The sequence below is a fragment of the Lithohypha guttulata genome, assembly GCF_036872675.1.
Source record: "Lithohypha guttulata strain CCFEE 5908 chromosome Unknown scaffold_4, whole genome shotgun sequence".
Classification (NCBI taxonomy): domain Eukaryota; kingdom Fungi; phylum Ascomycota; class Eurotiomycetes; order Chaetothyriales; family Trichomeriaceae; genus Lithohypha; species Lithohypha guttulata.
Genome location: NW_027042753.1, coordinates 1,303,488 through 1,324,751, shown reverse-complemented (window position 1 = coordinate 1,324,751; position 21,264 = coordinate 1,303,488). Strand labels below are relative to the sequence as shown.

General features: G+C 48.9%; 10 protein-coding genes across 10 annotated transcripts; 5 read left to right on the top strand and 5 right to left on the bottom strand.

Moving 5' to 3' along the window:
* Positions 1-1,047: 1,047 nt before the first annotated feature.
* On the top strand, positions 1,048-2,332 carry LTR64_005632 (uncharacterized protein; the record flags this gene model as incomplete). The annotated part of the gene is made up of 2 exons (XM_064899970.1): positions 1,048-2,179; positions 2,232-2,332. The coding sequence occupies 2 exons, from the start codon at positions 1,048-1,050 to the stop codon at positions 2,330-2,332; spliced, it is 1,233 nt and encodes a 410-aa protein (XP_064753282.1).
* Positions 2,333-2,395: 63 nt separating this feature from the next.
* LTR64_005631 (uncharacterized protein) lies at positions 2,396-3,106 on the bottom strand (the record flags this gene model as incomplete). The annotated part of the gene is made up of 1 exon (XM_064899969.1): positions 2,396-3,106. One exon carries the CDS (start codon positions 3,104-3,106, stop codon positions 2,396-2,398), a length of 711 nt encoding a protein of 236 aa, XP_064753281.1.
* Positions 3,107-3,579: 473 nt separating this feature from the next.
* Positions 3,580-4,059, top strand: LTR64_005630 (uncharacterized protein; the record flags this gene model as incomplete). Its single annotated transcript, XM_064899968.1, has 2 exons — positions 3,580-3,816; positions 3,871-4,059. The coding sequence occupies 2 exons, from the start codon at positions 3,580-3,582 to the stop codon at positions 4,057-4,059; spliced, it is 426 nt and encodes a 141-aa protein (XP_064753280.1).
* Positions 4,060-4,629: 570 nt separating this feature from the next.
* Positions 4,630-5,451, bottom strand: LTR64_005629 (uncharacterized protein; the record flags this gene model as incomplete). Its single annotated transcript, XM_064899967.1, has 2 exons — positions 4,630-5,256; positions 5,344-5,451. The coding sequence occupies 2 exons, from the start codon at positions 5,449-5,451 to the stop codon at positions 4,630-4,632; spliced, it is 735 nt and encodes a 244-aa protein (XP_064753279.1).
* Positions 5,452-6,110: 659 nt separating this feature from the next.
* Positions 6,111-7,694, bottom strand: LTR64_005628 (uncharacterized protein; the record flags this gene model as incomplete). The annotated part of the gene is made up of 1 exon (XM_064899966.1): positions 6,111-7,694. The coding sequence occupies one exon, from the start codon at positions 7,692-7,694 to the stop codon at positions 6,111-6,113; it is 1,584 nt and encodes a 527-aa protein (XP_064753278.1).
* Positions 7,695-8,158: 464 nt separating this feature from the next.
* On the bottom strand, positions 8,159-10,249 carry LTR64_005627 (uncharacterized protein; the record flags this gene model as incomplete). The annotated part of the gene is made up of 2 exons (XM_064899965.1): positions 8,159-9,354; positions 9,469-10,249. The coding sequence occupies 2 exons, from the start codon at positions 10,247-10,249 to the stop codon at positions 8,159-8,161; spliced, it is 1,977 nt and encodes a 658-aa protein (XP_064753277.1).
* A 542-nt stretch (positions 10,250-10,791) lies between these two features.
* On the top strand, positions 10,792-12,870 carry LTR64_005626 (uncharacterized protein; the record flags this gene model as incomplete). Its single annotated transcript, XM_064899964.1, has 1 exon — positions 10,792-12,870. The coding sequence occupies one exon, from the start codon at positions 10,792-10,794 to the stop codon at positions 12,868-12,870; it is 2,079 nt and encodes a 692-aa protein (XP_064753276.1).
* A 2,110-nt stretch (positions 12,871-14,980) lies between these two features.
* Positions 14,981-16,957, top strand: LTR64_005625 (uncharacterized protein; the record flags this gene model as incomplete). The annotated part of the gene is made up of 2 exons (XM_064899963.1): positions 14,981-15,234; positions 15,385-16,957. The coding sequence occupies 2 exons, from the start codon at positions 14,981-14,983 to the stop codon at positions 16,955-16,957; spliced, it is 1,827 nt and encodes a 608-aa protein (XP_064753275.1).
* Positions 16,958-17,336: 379 nt separating this feature from the next.
* Positions 17,337-17,906, bottom strand: LTR64_005624 (uncharacterized protein; the record flags this gene model as incomplete). The annotated part of the gene is made up of 2 exons (XM_064899962.1): positions 17,337-17,780; positions 17,838-17,906. The coding sequence occupies 2 exons, from the start codon at positions 17,904-17,906 to the stop codon at positions 17,337-17,339; spliced, it is 513 nt and encodes a 170-aa protein (XP_064753274.1).
* Positions 17,907-20,036: 2,130 nt separating this feature from the next.
* LTR64_005623 (uncharacterized protein) lies at positions 20,037-21,230 on the top strand (the record flags this gene model as incomplete). The annotated part of the gene is made up of 2 exons (XM_064899961.1): positions 20,037-20,071; positions 20,210-21,230. The coding sequence occupies 2 exons, from the start codon at positions 20,037-20,039 to the stop codon at positions 21,228-21,230; spliced, it is 1,056 nt and encodes a 351-aa protein (XP_064753273.1).
* Between the last annotated feature and the right edge of the window lie 34 nt (positions 21,231-21,264).

The following is a 21,264-nucleotide window of genomic DNA, read 5'->3' as shown; positions in this document are numbered from 1 at the left end:
AAGAAGGCGCCTAAGGCGGGAGGGTTGTCCTTTTCGAGAGTGGATATAACGATAACATCCCAATCTTGAGGTAGGAGAGTGTCAGCATGGAGGAAGAGTAATATTGGTGATGTTGCAGCTTGTGCACCGGAATTCTGTTGACCTCCTCGTGATGGCGGCCCTTCGTGAGGCAGGATTTCTAGCGTTGAGTGGCGTGTTGTCAGGGAGTTGAAAATAGTCCCATCATTAGAGGTTCGACCAGCATTCACGACTATGACCTTGGGCAATGAGCAGTGCGACTGGAGACGAACGTGACACCTAGCGAAGAGATTGTCGATCGTCTTGCTAAGGACAGCGTCTTCATCAAGTGATGGTATGATAACAGTGATCGGATGACTGTCGTCTCCGCCAAGTGCCGATAAAGCAGTCGCATATTGTTCCTCGCTGGTTGATACGTTACTATCATTTTTATAGCTGAAAAACAGCCTAAGACACACAAGGCAGAGCAAGGTCACGCATGCTGGCAAGACGATCGTGAGCGCACCAGGCATCTGTACGTGCGGTAACAACCCGACTCGATGCACATCGAAGCTTGGTGTTCTGGTTCAGTGACTTGGGGAAAGCTCTTGTTCACTATATTCGGCGAGTCTTCAAGTTCTCGGATGTGGTTTCCATTGACCGACTGCATATCTCCACTCCTCCGCATTTGAAATGCTAGCGTCTGTGGATATTGGATGTGTGATTTACAATCCGAGCACTTTGTGTGGTGAGGTTTGAATATAAAGATTGAATGGCTTGGTACTCCGCGAGCGATGCGAGTGCAATCATTAGCAGTTGGCGTCCTTTGTGCCATAGTCGACAGGAAGAGGTAGCTTCCAGCCAGCTCGATATGTATTGATGTCCGGTTGGAGTCTCGAGCTCGTCTATGGAAGTCAGGGTGGCAATGAGCAATACCCCAAAAAGCGCGTCTAAGATTTTCTTCTAGCAAGTCAAGCTCATACCGAAGCAGGGACATACAGACCTACCTGTACAGATAGGCTGAATCTGACTCTCAGGACACTAGCAACCATGTCGTTACATTTTCGAACAGTCCATTTCGGCCTTAGCCAACAGTCTACCAGACATGTCTCGAAGATGGGCTCATGCCTCTCGTCACGTACTAGTCTACGTACTCTAGCCTCACATACAGATCTCCCTAAATCTCGTCGACGCCTTAAATTCGACGCTACGGAACCAATGACTATCAAAGAAAGTCTCAAAATCGAACAGAAACGAGAGGCACGGAAGAGTATAGAAAGAGAGACTGCTTTGTACGAAGCCACACAGAACATCCCAACATTCACTGAGACGCTGAAGAACCATGGGAAATGGCCATTGAACAGAGTTACACCCAGCATTCTGCAGGTCAATATTGGCAAGCTTTGCAACCTTACCTGTCATCATTGCCATGTAGAATCAGGACCAACCAAAGTAAGGGAGAATATGGATGCTCAGACAGTACAACGCTGTATCGAGCTTGTTCAGAAAACCCCGTCGATCGAGACCGTGGACATTACTGGAGGTGCACCCGAGCTCAACCCGCACTTTCGAACACTTGTGGTGGAAGCACGAAAGCTCGGTAAAAGCGTCATTGACCGCTGTAACCTGGTTGTGCTCTTCGAGAAGGGCCAGGAAGATCTAGCGCCTTTCCTCGCCGAAAACGGAGTTCACGTTGTTGCATCGTTGCCCTGCTATACAGAGGACAATACCGACAAACAGCGCGGAAGGCGCGTGTTCGAAGACAGTATAGACGCGCTGAAGACCTTGAACCGACATGGTTATGGTCAGCAATCTAGCCCATTACGCTTGGACCTGGTCTACAACCCGCTTGGCCCGAACCTGCCTGGCCCACAGTCTTCACTCAATGCTGCGTACCATGATCAACTCTTCAGAGAACATGGTATCGTGTTCAACTCATTGCTGACTATCACCAATATGCCGATACGACGCTTCGCCGACTCACTACTACAGAGTGGACAATACCTGCCATATATGGAATTGTTGACTAACTCCTTCAACGTAAGCACTGTCGACCAGCTAATGTGTCGAAACACTATCAATGTGGCGTGGGACGGGAAAATCTACGATTGCGATTTCAACGCCGCCATGGGAATGGGCAGATCCAACGAGGCAGGACAGAGCGTTGATTTGTGGAATATAGGTAAGTTATGCTCCATACATGGTATGCATGTTGCTGATGTGTCATGTTCTAGATTCACTGGACGACCTAACCGGCAATCGTATCTATACCGGAAAGCACTGTCTAGGATGCACAGCTGGTGCCGGTTCTAGCTGTGGCGGTGCTCTGGAATAATTCCAAGTATACTCACGCAATTGAACAGCTATACCTTTTGATCCTTCGCGGCCCTGTTCACACCTATCGCACCTCGTCGCCAAAGATGCTTGCCAGGAATTTCATCGTTCTTGGGTACAACGTCGACTTCTGGTCCTGCGTACGCCAGAGGCGATCGAGGTCTTCTGGTTCGTCAACGTCGTCCAACGTATCTCCAACCTCACAAGAAATACCGTTCGCAGTCAACGCTTTAACTTGCGCGTCGCCTGTCTGATCAGAAGACCAAGGAATTCCATCAAATACATTGCCACTACATCTCAAAGGGATGCTGAGAAGTACATATCCTCCATCACGCGCTGGCAATATGTGTGCCTTGCTCGGCGTCACGAGAGCTATTGAGCCTCGAACTCGATCCGCAGTCAGATCGAAGCAGTCCATGCCGATAAATGTTACAGATGCTTGGTGATCGTCACTGAGCCGCTGTATATACTCTAAACCACCACTGAGACGGGCGCCAAGTTCAACGCCAGCTATCTGTGGATGAATGTTCCACGTTGACGATAAGCCTTCTTCCTGCAAAAACCTCATCAGAGCAGGACGCTCTTCATCCGGAGTAAAGAGAAGAGTTTTCCGCACAGGCAATCCCGCGAACAGATGAAGCAAGTCAGAAAGAGCTGCAAGCGCAAACACGCTGGCACCTTCTGCTCCCAGTCTTGGAATGAGACGTGTTTTGCACTTTCCAGGTGATGGAAACCGTGCTACAAGCAAAAGATGGCTGAATTGTAGAGGAGCCATAGAGCTGGATCGGAAAGTCCTACTTGGCGCAACACCAGCGATCAATTGCCACGTCCGTCTTGCAAATAATGTGTATGTTTGAGCTGCGCAAGGGGCGCCTTGTGGCTGAGTTTACACAAGCTTGCAGCGGCACAAATATTCTGTCCGGGTCTTGGCGTCCTGTTGTAATGTGTTATATCGCCTCAGGATAGAAGGGCTGTATTCGACTGAATTTGTCACGAAGCAGAGGGCCTGAGTATGTCAGTCTTGACAGCACTATGCAGTCTGATTATAAATGATGCATATTGGATCCCCAGCTACAAAGTATCTCGGTTCTGTAAATTCTGCTTAATTCAAAGTACAACTTACCATCATGTCGCTGTGAACCTCTTCTTTCACTCCTCGCAACCTAATACGTCATTACCTATTACACCACTAGCCGCAATTGAGGTGTGCCTACTATACAACATAACCTCGCCGACCACCAACCCAAAATGTCCAATCCATCCAAACCAAACCTCTACATCCTCTACAACGCCAAAGCCTCCCTAGCAGGAAAATGCGACTACGTCTACCGAAAACTCACATCCCCAGCCGACGCACCAGCATGCAGTGCCTGTGATCTGACGCACGGCGGTCTACGGCTGACGGAGACCGAGACATGGACGAAGACTAAGTCACGGATAAATGCGAATGTGGTTCAGTTGCATATTGATGAACTTACGCCTGAGGTAGGATTACCACAAACATGTAGTAGATTGGGATGAATTGACTGTCTTTGCTAGTTAAAAGAATTTTCGAAAAGTGCTTCGCTGGTGTTTCCGACTGTGTTGGAACAGGAACAGGGCGGAGAGTTGAAGGTGCTGCTTACGGCGCAGGAGTTGAATAAGGTCTCGAAGGACCATGAGGCGTTTCTGAGCAGGCTTGTTGAGAGTGGGCGGCGTGAGGGTGTGGCTGTTTCGGTTGCGGACTGAGGTAAGGGAATAGCAGTGTGAGGCATGCAGAGACGATGTTGTGCATCCCAAAATGCATGCTAGGGCACTTAGTCCATACCATCCGGACTCGGAGGGACGAGTCTGCTCAAATACGCTATTATGGTCGAGACTTCACTTCTCTTCTCACAGCTAGAGAAAGACTTCTCTTTTTGGTGGCGTTTGTGTTTGTGATCCATGTAATCCTAGGCTTCGAAACTGACAGCATGCGGAAGAAGACATACTGTATTGTATTACTTCTACCAAGTAAAAGAGTGTCTGCTAGTATCGAATGAATTACCACTTTTGCAAGTATTGGACGACCAATCCGCTGGCCACTAATGATGTACGATGTACTCAACTCTCCTTGTACAGACTGTACTTTGCTACTAGCCTCAGTGTTACCATAAGAACGGAATACATGCAACTTGTTAACAGCTCTTCTATGCTCAAGCCGCCAGAACGTGTTACCATCCCTATAAATGCGTCTATCTCGATGCTCCTCATAAAGATTAAAAATCGATGCCTTCCCTGAAAAGTGCTCATTATTTGATGCAGCATTGTATGTCCATACTAGAACATGACAGTAAATGCAAGATTGAAAATTACTGCAACGCCCAAACAGAGTATCACCTTCTCTTTCAAGGTTGGGGCAACTTGAGAAGAAGCAGTGGAAGGTGCACCGTTCGAATCAGCCGATGAGGCCGCAGTGGAGGATGTAGCAGAAGATGTTGGCTCGATTACGGTAGTACTGGTGGACGTGACGACTGGTGGTAGGGTATGCGTACTAGTTGAGCTGGTCGAGCTAGATGAGCTGGTGGGACTGGTCAGCTCCATCGAGCTATTTGAAGTGATCGACCCAGTTGGGAAAGTGGTTGTGCCATTAGCAACGACGGTGCTTTGGGTCGTGGTCAGTCCATTCGTCGAAGAGATGGATGGTGGAGGGCGTGTGCTGATGGTAGCTGTCTGCGAGCCTGTGCCTGGCACAATATTGAAGGTGGTAACACTTCCAGTGAAGGATGGTAGAGTGGCCGAGGGCGCTATCGAGACGGTCGAAATGGCAGAGTCTGATGGGCCAAGTACAGTCAACATGCCACCAGTGGGAGCTCGGACGCCAGTGAGGGTCTCGGAACCAACAGCGACAAGAAAGGTGCAAGCATCGTCGGTACAACGATACCCAATACTGGACAAAATGGTGACCTGATGTAATGTTAGTTAAGCGCACACCATGGACTAAGAGCAAGTTCGAGTGCAGATTCCTGGGTTTCTGGATGGGAACTGGCTTACTGAGGGTGATTCTGTAGCGCTAGAATCCGGCACGGGTGCTGGCTTGGTCTCGGAGGTAATAGTAGGAGCAGCAGGCGTCGAGGTAGTTGTCAGCAAGCCGAAGCCCATGGATCCAAACGTGAGGGTAGTGACTGTCGTAGCTTGTGGTGCCCGAGCTCTCAGATTTTGATTCAAGGTGTTGGGCAAAATGTGGGTCGTAGATGGTTTGTCGCAGGCATCTTCGCAGGGAGGGCTTGAGGTGTGAATCTGCCAAAAGGTATTAGAAAGATTCGTAGGTCTCACAGCAGCTACTGTGCATTTGACGGATCCTCGAAGGATAGTGAAAACGCTTACCAGAGTATCAGAGGCTAGCCCAGAGGACGAGATGGCTGAAGACACACCCGCAAGTGACAGTGCCGAGAGCAAGTTGTTGAGTAGATGCATTGTCGTGGCGTCAATCCAACTGGTTTTCTTAGACGTTGATCAGGATACTAGTACTGTCCAAAGCGAGGTAGTAGAACACGGAAGCGCTGGGCGAAAATTGTTTCGAGGAACGTGTTTGTTGTGGCCGGGTAAGTAGTGTGACGCGGCTGCAGGTGGAAGTGACCCTTCACCGGTCTTACTGTGGTTCGCCAAGCAATGGCGAAGAAAGCGCAAACAAACTGGTTCAAACGAAAATTTGACAATGCCGTCGCAAACCCACTGCTGACATGCTACCCCCAGCCAGATTTTCTTGTGATGGCAATATCGATGACTGTCCTTAGGCGTTTTCGCGGACTCATCATGCTTCAGACTCTCTCGATTGCAGTGAAGCCTCCTATAACGTCCCCAATAAAACACTTCCTCGTCATGGAGTTTTCCAGTCGCTCCTGCTCGTTTTCGATTGTCCTGACTTTATGTTTTTTCCTCCAGTCTGTCAATTTCTGCGCCGCTATTTGCGAATCATTTCCTCGTTGGCATAGGAAGACAACCGCGTTATGATTGTGATAATCAACCAAATCTGAGATTTCCTGCACTTTGCTGTCCTGCTGTAGAATCTTCGAAAAAGGGAAATTGACGCTTTGTTTCATTTGTGGTCCCATTTCAACCTCATGTCTTTCGCGGGTATCGACAATCAAAGTGTTCTGCCACATCTTCTGATCGGGCGCGTCGATGATGGCAGGTGTTCGTGAATTGCTCGCGACGGTGCGTAAAAATTCAGCAGCATCCAACCTGTTCTCCTTGCTCAGCAATTTAATATTTTCCACAATCCCACAGAATGTGACATAGTCCAGTTGTCCTTCAACAATGCCTTCCTTCGTGATCTTCTGAGCATTGTTACCTGCTAATACTTCTTCGTCCCCGCAGGATACACAATTCGTACGCCGAGGTCTCATACCTATGCTCCTAAACATACTCCTAGGATCTGTAGGCCATGCATTGTACAGCAACATGTTCGGCTTCCTTACCTCATCTTGTCCTTTCACAATTAGTCTAAGGGTCTCACTCGCCATTAATGTTCCGATCGTGCCAACAACAGACCCTAGGATGCCGATCTCACCACATCCCTTTACCATTTCTGGACTTGGTGGATTAGGAAACATGCATCTGTAGCACGGTCCTCTCTTAGCGTCATCAGGCAAAGGATAGTTCAACACCAATACCTGTCCTTCAAGTCTCTGTGCTGCTCCACTGACCAAGGTCTTCCCAAGCAAGACACAAAGATCACTGATTAAATACCTTGTAGCAGGATTGTCAGTACAGTCAAGTACAATATCGTACTCTGCCACAATATCGAATACTGCCTCCGCCCTAGCCTTACTGGTAACATCAAGCCTCACATCGTGGCCCACAACTTCAATCTCACTGTTCAGCTCTCTGCATCCTCGAATCGCGCTTTGCACTTTAGTCATGCCATTCACCACACTGCTTTCACGATGAACCACCTGACGATGTAGATTACTCGACTCTACCACATCGTTATCTAGTAGACCCAGCTTCCCTACACCAGCGCCAGCAAGATACAGCGCAGCAGGAGAGCCAAGTCCACCAAGTCCAATAATGAGGACTTTGGAGCTTGAAATCCGTTCTTGGCCAGGTACGGAAATACTCGGGATCAGCATCTGTCGGTTATATCGTGATGATGCTATTGCTGGCGCTGGTGTCAGAAAATCAGAAAAGTCGTGCTCTTTTGCACCATGGCCATTTCGATGATGGCGTTCAGGCTGTTCGTTAGCCGTAGAAGTTGCATGACTCAAGGTATCTGCGTGATTTGACCCATGAGGGACATCCTCTTGCTGCTGGGTCGTCGTTTCAGGCCGTACACTACCAGCGACTGGATGCGACTCATCGTTCAGACCATGATGATCAGCTGCTGACGTTGAAGCCTGCATAGTCGAAGGAAGGTCGGTGAGATGAAAAGATCGCGCGAGTGATCATGAAGAGCGCGCCAGTGGAGATCTGGCAAAGCTTATCCACTGGCTCAAATGAAGCGTGCCAGACAACGATTTTGTCGTTGCACAATGACCAGAAATTATGGTACATGCAGATTCGACGACATGGACACCGTAAAACGAAAGCAGAAGAGGTAGGCTGCAGCCGCAAATATCTAAGGCAGAAAATCAACAAAGTACGTACTAATGGTTTGTACATTTCGTAAAATTCTTCTGTGAGCAGAATGGGGTATCTCGAAAATCCCTATGGAATACGCCCGTTAAACAATTAAAATGAGGTTCTGAAGAGGTCCTTTCCCCATCCAACGCCATGTCTTGAAGACCGCTAAATCCAGACAACCCAGTCCCCAGCCCAACGTCGTCCCTCGTTAAGTCGTGCAAAGACAGGTCAATTATAGCGCTCGTTAGCTTTCAGGTAGCGAGACCGGGCTTAAATCGACTGTTGATGAAGGACTTTGTGTGATTGACTTGTCAAGCACGACATGGTCGGCGCTATTGTTCCCGTCGATCGTTTGCAACTCGTTAGCCCACATACTTGCTTCTTCAATAGCATCTTTCGTGACGGCTGGACTCAAAAGTCCTTGCCCTGGCATGATCATAGATTGTTGATATCCGTCGAAATCGACCTCAGATAATGCTTCGTCATTATCTTGACTTAACACACGTCCACCGAGTTGAACATCTTTCTCCTCGACCTGGTAAGCAAGTGCCTTCGTTCCATCTTTGATAAGTTCGTCGGTGAAATTTAGACACCTCTGTATGCTTTGCGTCAACTTCTGAGACTCTAATAGAAGTTGTTGATGTCTTTGCAGATCTAGCATGAGCTTTTTCTCGTCACGAGCTCGCCTCCGAATGACATCTGAGGACTCCGTAAAAGAGCTGTCATCATCGGACAAAAAGTCGTCTTCGCCAGCATGACTGCCGGGCTCGCTTGCAGTAGGAGAAAAGCTCAGGTGACAGGCGTCGTTGTTAACTTCATCCAATGTTGAGAGAGTTGACATTGATGCACCAGATATGACGCGATTTGTGGCAGTGGGAATCAGCGACAGCCTCCCGGAACGAGAAAGCCGTCGGAACCTTCTCAACTCGTTGTTCTGCTTCTTGAGTTCTTTTTCAAGAGTTTTATTGATTGCTAGCAAGGATGAATTTGAAATCTCAAGGTCGAGCACTTTTCGTTCTCGACGCGCATTAGCAGCTGCCTCCAATTGTTCTTTTGTGACTGGTTGCAGTACTATTGTCTCCGACGATCCACGAGCATGACGTGGTTGCACAAGCGGCTTTTTGATAGCATCTGTCGAGACCGGGTCGCTTGGCCTGGAAGTAGCATCAGGATGATTTGAGGCGATACTCCAGCTAGGGGCAGTAAATGGTGATATCGGGCTTGCATCTTCAGGTGGCACGGGTGGACCCGATGAGATGAGAAGCGACTTTTTGAGATCGTTTTGCAGAGCCTGTCGCAATTCAGGAGTGGCATTCGACTTAATTGTTGAACCTATGGTGGAACTGCCACTCAAAGATTTTCTGTGAGATTTCTCGTCCATTGTGGTGATGACCGGTTTGAAGTTAAGAGAGCTACTACGCCTCCTATCTGTAATTGAACCTGTAGTCACCTGAGTAATGGAAGAAGATCTTGACCTGGCGTTTTGAGCAGTGGCAGGTAGTTGCCCAAGTACCTCACGATTTGGATAAGATGTTTGCTTTGTGAGTGGCTCACGTTCATCTGATAACAAGGGCGACGGTGTTTGCCCCAGTAAAGAACGTGTAGACGTTGCGAGAGCTGGTGCAATGGTCGATTTAGTGTCGGAGAGAGAAGTCGCGGATCGAGCGACATGCTGCTGGGGTATATCATTTGCGTAGAAGAATTTATCATCCAACTTATTCTTGACATCATCGAGCTCTTTTTGTGGTGAAAGTCGAGGGCTTTGTGGTTGAGGTGAATATGTAGGCTTAGTCCTCGACGAGGCGACATAGGCAATAGAGGTAGGCTTGGAGTCATTTGCTCGAAAAGCCTTCGAGTTGTCTCTCACAGAGGAGATATTGCTGCATCCTGATCCGCGCCTGCCAGTAGCGGTAGGCAAGAACGACAGCTGTTCAGTCGCTTTTGGCCGTGGCTGTGAGGGTGTATATACTGGGCTATTTAACCCCAATCCCAGGATCGACTGCTCTTCTTGTGGTTGGTCTGCCACTATTCGTGCTTTGGCAGCGGTATCTGGTGTAGAAGGTGATTCAGTATCTATGCGGGAGATCCTAGCGCCTGATCGCGGTGTGATGTTGCTGTAGAAAGAGATTGATCGTTCGTCGTCGGGTCGTTCTGGCGACAAGGTTTGCTGACGCAAGGATCGTGTCTGCGGCTGAACTTGTGAGGCAGGTGATGTGGGAATAGCGCCAGCCAGTCGCGGTGTAAGTCCATGGTTAGGTCGAGTGCGCAGGTGGGAGCTCAATGTTGGTGTCAGTGGTTTAATAGTCGTCGTTCGTTGTCGCGACTCGATAGGCATGGCGAGTCCAGCTTGCCGTTGCCAATCTGGCGAAACAGATCTAGCTCTTTACCTGCCCCAAAGCAGGCGCATCGATGGCTATCGCTGTTGTCATATGGTGATGCAATCACTTTCGTTGCCGTCACTGGCTCATATCCTCCACTCTCGCATCGATATGCCATATGCTTGTGAACAGGGGTGGATAATCAAACAAAAGAATCAGTAAACACGGGCATTCTTTAGCGGCATCCGACTCGATCGCAGTCCTCCACAGGTGCAGATGCATGGGGCAGCTCAAAGCTTTGGCGTCGAAGCATTGGTTGGAAACAGTCAATGTCGACACCTAAGCTTAGCGCAATCGACCCCGTGATTACGGGCCGGATTTCAAAATTTCAGCCTGGCTGCCTTCACGCGTCGCCAGGGTTTGTTCCTGTGAACGCGCCACAGTGAAGTCCTTGCGAGTACAACCAGTAGTCAGTAATTTGAGGACCAGCAACGTTGGACCTATTGTTGGTTGCATAGTCTGCCTCTATGCTGGCGAGACGCTATATCATTCCAATGGGATGAGCAATAAAGATGATCACGATCAAGAGCCGAAAGGCTTATCGAATGCCCCTCCTTCCGCGCAGCCAGAACCTGTCTCTTCTAGTCCAGCAGTAACTGCTGACGGTCAAGATCTCGATGAAGCTATTGATATTGCAAAGAGTGTGGTCGCTGCCTCACAGCACCATTCGCTCAAGCACCATCTGCTCGGTCCTTCTCTCACCAAAGCCGGCCAAGGTGGCGTTGATCAGAAGAAAGTCGCGGATGTAATCTATGAAGCGTCGAAAGGCAGCAAGTTCTTCAACAACGAAGAGGTGAAGGATAAGAATTTGACAGTCAAGATCGAGCGCATCCTCAAGCAGAAGGCTCAGCTGGAAAAGTTGGATCTAAAGCACGACCTGCGACGAGCCGACGCCTATATTACCGAACTGGAGTTGTCAAGAGATTTAAGTCAATATGTCGTCCACATAGATTGCGACGCATTCTATGCTGCAGTTGAGGAGATAGACAGGCCAGAACTCAAGACCGTGCCTATGGCTGTGGGGCAAGGCGTGCTCACAACTTGCAACTACGAAGCTCGAAAGTATGGTTGCCGGAGTGCAATGGCTGGTTTTGTCGCGAAGAAGCTGTGCCCTCAGCTGATTTGCCTGCCTCTGAATTTCGACAAGTACACTGCTAAAGCGAAGGAAGTACGAGTCGTTCTGGCAGAGTACGATCCAGGTTTTGAGAGTTCGAGCATTGATGAGGCATATCTCAATGTAACACAGTACTGTGAGGATCACCATCTCGGCCCTGAGGATGCTGTCGCTCAACTTCGTAGGGAAGTCCATCAAAGATGCAAGATCACAATCTCCGCTGGCGTTGCGCCGAATGCTAAAATCGCAAAGATATGTTCCAACAAGAACAAACCTAGCGGACAATTTCGTATCCCCAATGACAGAAACGCGGTTATGTCTTTCGTAAGCAATTTACCTGTACGAAAGGTGAATGGTGTTGGACGAGTCCTTGAAAGGGAGCTTGATGCTATCGGGGTCAAGACATGCGGCGATATTTATGAGCATCGTGCTTACCTCAGTCGGCTGTTTGGGGAGAAAACAATGCAATTCCTGCTACAGACTTATCTAGGCTTGGGCCGGACCGACGTGCAACCAGCCGATGATCACCAAAGGAAGAGTGTTGGCACAGAAAGTACGTTCCGCGATATGTCAAACAAGGCCGAATTGAGGTCAAAATTACGGCATATTGCTGAAGAGCTCGAGAAGGACATGAAACGTGTGGAAGTGAAAGGCCGAACATTATGCTTGAAAATAAAATTGCATACCTACGAGGTATTTACGAGACAGGTTTGCACTCCTAAAGCAATATCGATGGCAGATGACCTCTACAATTATGCCCTGCCCATGCTCACGAAGTTGGAGAAGGAAATACCTAATATGACGCTACGCCTGATGGGTTTGAGAGCCACACACCTGCTCAGCACGAAGAAAGCAGATGTAGACGCCTTCTTCGCCAGAAAACAAGTCACGTCCAGACCAGTCAACAGTAATATTGAAGGAGAGTGGGAAGTCTGGCCTGACGAGGAGTTCGAGGAAGCGGCCAGACAGGAACGTGAGGCCGAGTTCCAGGAAATGGAGAGGTTGAGCCAAGGATACGACGATCTCCCTAAAACGACGAACAATTCTCTGCCATTTCCCGGCACAGATATCGCTGACTTACCAGAGCATGGCAGCCCTCACGTGGACTCGCTGCAGAACTTCTCGACAGCAGACTGGCATGAACCCTTTGGTCGGTACAAATACGGTTCGGCACCAAACACTCCGGACAAGGCACAATTGAATAAGCAAGTCTCCCAGGACGGCACATGGGATTGTCCCGTGTGTGGGGCTCCCCAAGCCGCGAACGACAAAGATTTCAACGAACATATCGATCTCTGTCTCAGCAGGGGCACAATTCGGGATGCAGTAGCGGAAGTTGCGAGTGCCCATGGGCCTGAAGATAAGACGCCCAACCGTCCAGTAAGCGCTATGGGCGTGAAACGGAAAGGTGGTACCACAACAGAGTTGGCGGGATCTAAGCAGAGAAAGTTGTTTTTTGCATAGACGAGGCAGCTGGAACCACAGTCTGACACGAAGCTATGATTTTATGAAATAGAATGTACAAATACTCTATGCTTTCCCTTGCCCAAACACCTTCGCTTCGTAATAACGTCGATGTTATTGGCTTTCGAGTTGCTGGGTATTCGTAGTACTCTTTAGTCGGGTCGACATTTAATCAGACGTGACTTCTGAATCACGAAAAAACACGCTAGCAACTGCGACAGACGCGCGTTCTGTTGAAAACCTCGCACTCAGCCGAGACTACCATCAATCTTCACCTCGTATTTGTATCGTCGCTGCTATCATACAAGTTCTGTGTGTACACCATGGACGCACCACGGCATCTATTTCCCCTCGTTGTATCATGCTCTTTGCGCGAGCCTCCTTGATGTCCTCCTGTTCTCTGTACGGTATAAACGATTAGGGCTTGGCCGACAGATAGATGCTCGGCAAAAGGCAGCTGCTTGTGATGCTTGAGATGGTGTCTAGAGCATGGGAGCTTGTGTGCATCGTGAAGTGACACGTGCTGGTACGCAATAGTAACGACCCGATGGTATAGGGCACCAAGCGAGCTACACAACCTTGGTTCTACAATAGCTTATGCTCCAACGATCGAGTTGATTGCGAAGCACACTTGCTGTCCACGATCGTATCTCAACAGCTATACTAATGCAAATGGACGAACGTCCATTTGCTTGGCACCCTCACGGAGAAGCCATCCCCAAGTGCTTATGCAACGTTGTGTAGAGCTGTCAACTGTCGCTATGAGAAGGATATCAAAATCTGCAGCGTCGGCGGCATTGAGACTCGGCATAAGATGGGAATACTTCAGCACATATTTTGTGCCAACCAAAGTTGGATAAGTACTAATTTCAAACGCAATGAATTGCTTCCAGTGCTGCCAATTTCACCTAACACAACAACTATATAAACTTGAACCGTAAGTACAACTCGCCATCTGCAAGGGGTATGGTGACAAGCACGACCTGGTTGAGACAAGCTATCGAGCTCGAGCATCAACCCGACGAAAGTCTTAGCTAGTTCCACAAATTATCGACCATTATCTGCAAGCTATATGTGCTCTCTGTAGACACTACCACGGTCCCGATATCATTGCCACACTGGCGCAAATCAATCGAGCAAATACCAGGTACTACAGCGAGGGAAATGTCTTAGGTAGTATATTCAGCCTTCAGGGTCCAGGTCCACCCAAATTGATTCGTGAGTAAGGGGCTTGTATCGAAGGAGATTTTGCGTGGATGGGAGCCCTCAAGCCAAAATAGTAGGCCAGACCTGTTTAACAACCAGGAAACTCCCCTGCATCACCAATCTGACGATACTAGTGATAGACTAACGTGAGTATTCTTTGTGTCAGTTACATTCCCTCACGAGATAGTCACCTTCGAGCCTCATCAACCCAGGGCCATAAACTACAACTTACTCATTCAGTCGTGCGAAAATTGCACCACCCACAAACGTCGTATACTCCACGACCAGACAACGACCCGGCGAGCTTCCGTCGTGCTCTTCAAGCTCTCAGAGATATTGTGGCACGATTATACAGATGAGTCAGGAAAAGTCATGCTCATCAAGGAGCACATACAGCTTGCTTTGGGAACGTATCCTGGCCGCGAAGAGGACAAAGACGCCCATCGAGAAGATACATACAGATTTTGATAGCAACAACCATGGTAGCGTTGTTACAGGCGACACGCCGCAGAACCAGACTGGACACATAAACACATATCTGCTCAGCAAGGACTCGAGCTCAACATTACCTCGACGTTGGCGGCGAGATAGGTCACATAGGCCAACTCCGTCTTTTGGCACACGCTCTATTCAAAGCACTGATAGACACACCATCACTCGTACAGCGTCAATGAGTTCATGGACCGAGGATGCAATTACGTTAGCAGCACATGAAAACTCTCTAGAGCTGCCTCCACCAAGTTGGTGTCTGAAGTTACCAGATGCAGTCACTACGACTCCGTCCCTACTGACGTTGACGCACGAAGAGTTGCGAACAAGAGGTATATGGACACCTCGGCCCACTTTCGAATCGACGAGGATTTGTCCATCGTTTAGCATCGCTAGGCCTACCACAGCCAGGACCATGTCCGTTCGGTCTGCCTTGTCCAACTTTGCTCCTCATCCAGGAGTGAGGCTATTGTTGTACAATGAGCGTGTTGTTGAGCCGCCTTCCAACACCAACCACGATACTGAAGTCTATCCTAGCTCACTGCCTCTAGCTCTCATCGTTCTTGGCATCTGTCTTTCTGTGTTCATCATATCCCTAGACAGAGGTATTATCACCACAGCAATCCCTTCGATTGTGATAGAGTTCCAATATTACTCTGACATTGGCTGGTATGGGAGCGCATACCTACTGACAGCCTCAGCATTTCAACCTCTTTATGGCCGCATATACACTTCATTCAACGTCAAGTGGTCGTTCTTGGTAGCGGTAGCCATATTTGAGGTAGGAAGTCTCGTTTGTGCTGTCTCACCACATTCCAGGGCTCTTGTTCTTGGTCGAGCTGTGCAAGGCTTGGGCAGTGCCGGTATCTTGACTGGGTCTTTCGTTGTTGGAACCCACAGTGTCCGGTTAGCAAGCCGTCCAATTCTCTTCGCCTTTGTCGGCGTGCTATACGGTACTGGCGCACTTGTCGGACCCATGCTCGGAGGAGTCTTTAGCCAGCTTACGACTTGGCGATGGTGCTTCTACATCAATTTGCCGATAGGTGCCATCACTTTCGTTAGTGTCTTTTGCTTTTTCGATCCAAGAGGATCGCAGAAAATGCCGGAATTAGGTCGTCAGACCTCGGATCTGACTAGCATTGGTAACAGCTTCTTTCGACGTATCAAAGCTTTAGACTGGATCGGCAACACTCTCTTCACCTCGGCCTGCACATTTCTATTCCTGGCTCTTCAGTGGTCTCAGGAGCGCTCCTCAGACTGGTCTTCTGCACGCTGTATCGCTATCATTGTGTTATCGGGCGCGATGTTCTTGAGCTTTGGAGTATGGCTATGGTGGCAAGGTGATGAAGCCCTAATCCCACTTCACATTCTGCGGCAGCGCACTGTGGCAGTCTCATGTATAGCCGCCTTCTTTATCTACGGCACATTACTTATACACACGTACTACTTGCCGATCTGGTTCCAAGCTATCAAAGACAAGACAGCCATCGAGAGCGGTATCGCTACGATACCGTATATGCTCATAAACGCTCTCTTCAGTCTGGCTGCAGGCGTATTCGTCTCAAAGAATGGACTATTTGCTCCGCCAGCGATCGCGGGTTGTTTCATCGCCACGATCGGTGCCGGTCTTTTGGCAACACTACAGCCAAACACTACAACTGCCACCTGGGCAGGTTTTGAAGCTCTCGTTTCGGCCGGTCTTGGAATGGCTATTCAGCAGGGCTTCTCAGCTGTGCAAGCCACGTTGCCAATTCATGAGGTACCTATCGGAACTGCCGCGGTGGTTGCTTGCCAGAGTGCCGGCGGTGCAATCTTCGTGAGTGTAGGCAACACTTTGTTACAAAATCATCTGTTCGATGCAAACACCGCGAACACGATACCAGGCGTGAATATCAGAGCTGTGATTGAGCTTGGAGCAACACGATTTCGCGAATTTGTACCAGCTGAGAGTTTGCCAGCCCTGCTCAACCTCTACAACGATGCTCTTCAGGCGGTGTTCATCGCTGCTGTGCCACTGTGTGGGTTGGCCTTATTCTGTACCTTATTCATGGAATGGAAAAGTGTACGTGAAGGAGAAAGTCCTCATTACGAAGCACAGACAGCATCCGAGCTTGAAATTGGCAGCATACCTGGCTTCTCGACACCAGAGCTCGGCTCCGATGCACCTACCCTTGCTCACCTAGCACCACGAGCGCGTGCGCGCTGGAATCAGAGGTGGAAGACGCCTCGAACCGCGTCCAAAACACCACTCTCGACATTGAATGTTGTTCCCGAGTTAAACATTTCGGAGAAGACGCTTGCACCCTTTCAGATCAAGCACGACGGATTTTTAGCTGGAGAGATGAAAGAGGTCGAAATTCAGGATGAAATTGGTAAAGCAATTACTGTTTGAGCGCATGCGAAAAGGGGCACGGTCACGTGAGATGTTGTTCTTGTGGGTATCATTGGCGTTTGGTATGCGTACTACTTCGCTTAGTAGAGGTCTGTTGTGCGATCGCGGGCCACTGACATCGACTATGACAAGTAGCACCAGCTTTTGATTTTCTCTGGATTCTGGTGATACAAGTCCTCATTCTTGTTGAGCCTTTATCTATGCGCTCTGCCACGTCCATTTTGTCCCATCTCTTTCGCAGTGATCGCCCATCTCAATCACAGCACAATCCTCTAATTATTGCTGCTAGAAATATCCCTTTCAACGCCACCATTGTTCTTTCTATTGGTCGATTCTGTAGTTCCCTCCTGGCCTCTTTCCTCCCCACTCCTCTTCTTCTTTATCCACGACCAAACCTCATATCAACTTTCCTAACATCAGCATCCCACTGCTCCATCAAATAATTCAACATCTCCCTCGCAGTCCGAAAACCACCCCGTCGATGATCCTCATCAAGTAAATCGTAAAACGCTTCGCTCGTAACACAACTGACGATGTAATTGACTTTTGTCTGCTCGTCCAGTGGTGCCATTGAGGCGAGTTTGCCGTTCATTTTGACGTACCATTCAGAGAAGCTGATGTTGTTTTTGGTGTGTCGGAAGTCGCTGCCGTAGAAGACGGGAGGGTCGGGAATGAGGTAGGTTAGAGCGAAGTGTGAGATGGTGGGACTGGGAGTGTGAGAGGGTTGCGCAGAGGTATTGGGAGTGGTTGAGAGGCTGAGGAATGAGGTTTCGTTGATGGGAGATTGGTCGTGCATGGTAGTTGGGCTGTCTTTGGTGGCCATCTGTGGTTAGATTAGTAATAATTGTTCTCGCAGCTTGTAGAAGATGGAATGGGTTACCGTATGAGAGTCTAGTCTGCCGGCAGACATTGACTCGTGAAGTTGCGCTTCGTGCGACTCAGCGAGCATTTGTGGATTTTGTGAGTTCGTGCAGTCGTCGATCAGAACCATTGTACAACTCGATAGACGACGTTGATAATTTGTGTGAGTTGAGAGTAGAACAGAAGTAGCAGTGAAGGAAACTAGTGAATCAAGTTGTAGGCAGCTCGCGAAATTTTAGTGCAGACCTTCACTCGTCAAAGGTTGACACGTAGAGTGCACTGTGTTTACTTACTTCCACCCAATTACGTTCTGATAATTACCAATACACCTCTTGCTATCACTACCGGTGCTCATGGCGTGAAAGCGCCTATGCCATTCCCTTCGATTTCTTCTTGAGTGCTTCCTTGTTTTCAGTGCTTCGGGATGAATCCTGGCAGCAAAAAGAGTATACGGAGGGCTCTTCATTCTGTCCTGGGCGAATTCATCGAGCTCATATCAAAGACCAGTATGGGCTTGTCGACTTCTTCACGCGTTGTAGATGTTGGGTTATGTTACGATATATCCCTTCTTCGACTATAATGTCAGACTTGCCCGAAGAATTTGATCGAGAAAGACCAGACTCGCTTGGAAGATACAAGCCATCTTTGGTAGCTCGTTAAGCTGATCAAATGTTTCGAATCGCACATATTCGGGCAGTCGACTGGATAGATGACGAGTTTCAGGAATTGTAAGTGAATCTGCATCTCGAGGGTGTATTCTTCCTGGTTAGCGAGCCAGGATAAAGTGCTAGTAGAATCAGCAACACTGCCTTGTGTAGATCATGTCATGCTTGACAGACAATGCGTCTCCAAGGCCAACAACTTGTACGATGCAATATCGTGGTGCTCGAATGAAACCTCTCACAAATTACCTCCTATGTTCGATCGAAGCCTCTCTCGGTTATCGACAGCAAGTTCGTTGCCACATCTTGAGAATACTGACCCGGTACAGAGACGAGGTATGGCCTGAACATCGTCTCGAGTGTAATTTCCTGATGGCTGTTTTATACCCATGGTTGAACGAGTATTTTATGAAGCCCTTCATTGACGCTAAGTATGTTAAGAATCTGGGCCACTAAACAGCAGTTACTTGTCGGGGTTCTACACGGCAGGAGCTAGATGACATTCTCAGACGTGTAATTGTGCTGCTTGTTGCCGCTGAGAACTGGAAGGAGCTTCTCAATCACTTGAATAAAAAGTGCACGTGATGGAGTGGAAACAGGGTTTATCGGGTTCTCTCACAACACTGACTTTCTCCATCATCCATCAATCGAAGCTTTCCTTGCTGACAGCTTCGCGGTCTGGCATGTACTTCGTGCTTCAACTATCTTCCGTCTGCATGCCTCCAAGCCATTGATGATCCTACATGCCTGTGTCCCTTCTCCTCCTTGTCCAGCTACTGATTATGCGGTCTCTGTATCGATGCTGTTTGCCATCATGGTCTTTGTCGTTGCTTACATGCGAGGGCAGACGTGTCGATCTTGCTATGGCATGTTGACATATTGCTGGTGCTTTCAACGAAAGTCTTTGATGGTTTGATATCTTCTCAAAGGTTTTTGAGTGCTGACATGGACTTTGGACATGAAGACAAGCTAGAAAGTGCGATGCTGTGCCCGCAACAAAGCTCACTGACTTTCTGCTCTGTAACTTCTGTCATTTTCCTGAGCTCCTTTGAGCTAACAATGTCTGTGGTAAGCTAGCTACCTGTTGAATCAGTGTATATATCCTTCCATCATCTTGCCTTTTGCTCTTGCCCTTTAGGACATCACCAAAAATATATTATATGCTCACAGTACTCTCTAGCCAACACACTTCCTGTGCCCTGCTAAATATATGATGCTCGGAAACTCGCGGCTGTCGTCGCGGCTCTGTCGCCAACGAAGATGACTTCGACTTCACAATCAGCTCAACAATAGCTACAATAGTAAGTCGATACTGACCTTGCAAGTCAGCACTTCCGTTTGACTTACTAGACTTTAGTGAAAGGAATACCCACACTTCAGCAGGCTGTGCTGTTTCAGATTGGAGGTGTTTGCTCGATGGATGAGTATTTAAACTCGTTGAGAGTGTTCTGTTACTCGACACGATTCCTACCAGACACAGTCGATCGGTTGTCCCTTGACTCAGCAGTCCCTCGTTCGATCAATAAACACTCTAGAGATCTAGAGACACAGTCATCATGGCTGGCTATGGTCAAGTTGCTCGCCGAGCTGAGTACGAGAGAGCGCAGCTGGGACTTCCGCTCGCTCTGCAACGTGCTTCGACCATGAGGCTCAATCACGCTCTGATAGACGCAAGAAGGGCGAGTGTTAACGTGACTATCCACAACGAATTGCGCGGTTATCCAGCTAGGTATGCAGTATACGACATCAACAACCTTGGCTATCCCTGTGGCACTCGAGAGGTATACTTGCCCGCAGCCAAAGCGAATCCTCCACCAGTCCACGAGCAATGGAGACATACATCAGCTCACCTTTATGAGCCTTTTTTCTGCGGCGTCGACCTCCCTCCCCTGATGTTCCGCCTCGAGCCACACCACGACAACTTCCGAGACGAGAATGGCAACGACCATCCCGTCCCAGACTTGTACGACCAAGAGACTCGTCGCCCAATCAAGAATGGCCGCGGTGCACACCTCCGTTACTTCTCCTTTCTTCCTCGATACATCGCCTATGGCGTCAACGGCTCCCTCCTTGACTTCTGGTTCAAGCTCGATCCTCGACTGGAAATGAACGACATCCTGATGCGCATGGAACCGAGCGTGCATTTTGTGCCCGGCAAAATTGCAACAAAAGGAAAAGTTCGCAACGCTCTGCGTATGAGAAGAGATCGCAACTTTCGAGATCGCATTGGCCTTGCTCGGTGGGGTGACAGCAGACTATATCCTGGTGAGGGCGATGTCAAAGCACTCGACAAGCTCGATAGTCTGCAAATCTGCCTCAACACTACCATGATTGTAGACATGCCCGGAAGACGGTTGCTCAAGCCTTCATTCCTCGACAAAGCTTGTCGGCATTTTCGAGGGTATATAGACTCAGGTCTGCCTCTCCATTACTTTCTGCAAGATGCACCAGACTCCGCGGTGCCGTCGAAAAAGATGCTAGCCACACTGGAGCTGAGAGCGAGAATGCAGCACCTGGCAGTACTCAAGGGCGTTGGTGGTACCCTTGAGGACAATTGGATTTACCTAAATAAAATCGAAGATTGGCCTCCATGGTGGAATGACAAGGCTAAGGGAACAAAACAAGCGGAGGGTAGGAAGATCCATGAGATTGACAATCTGACACATAAAGAGTGGGCCTTTTTAGGTTATGGCGACAATGCAAGAGGTGGCTGGAGGGAGAGGCAGCAGACACGAGGAGACGTGATCTAGACGGTACTGAGGGTGTTGAGACACGCCTGTGACG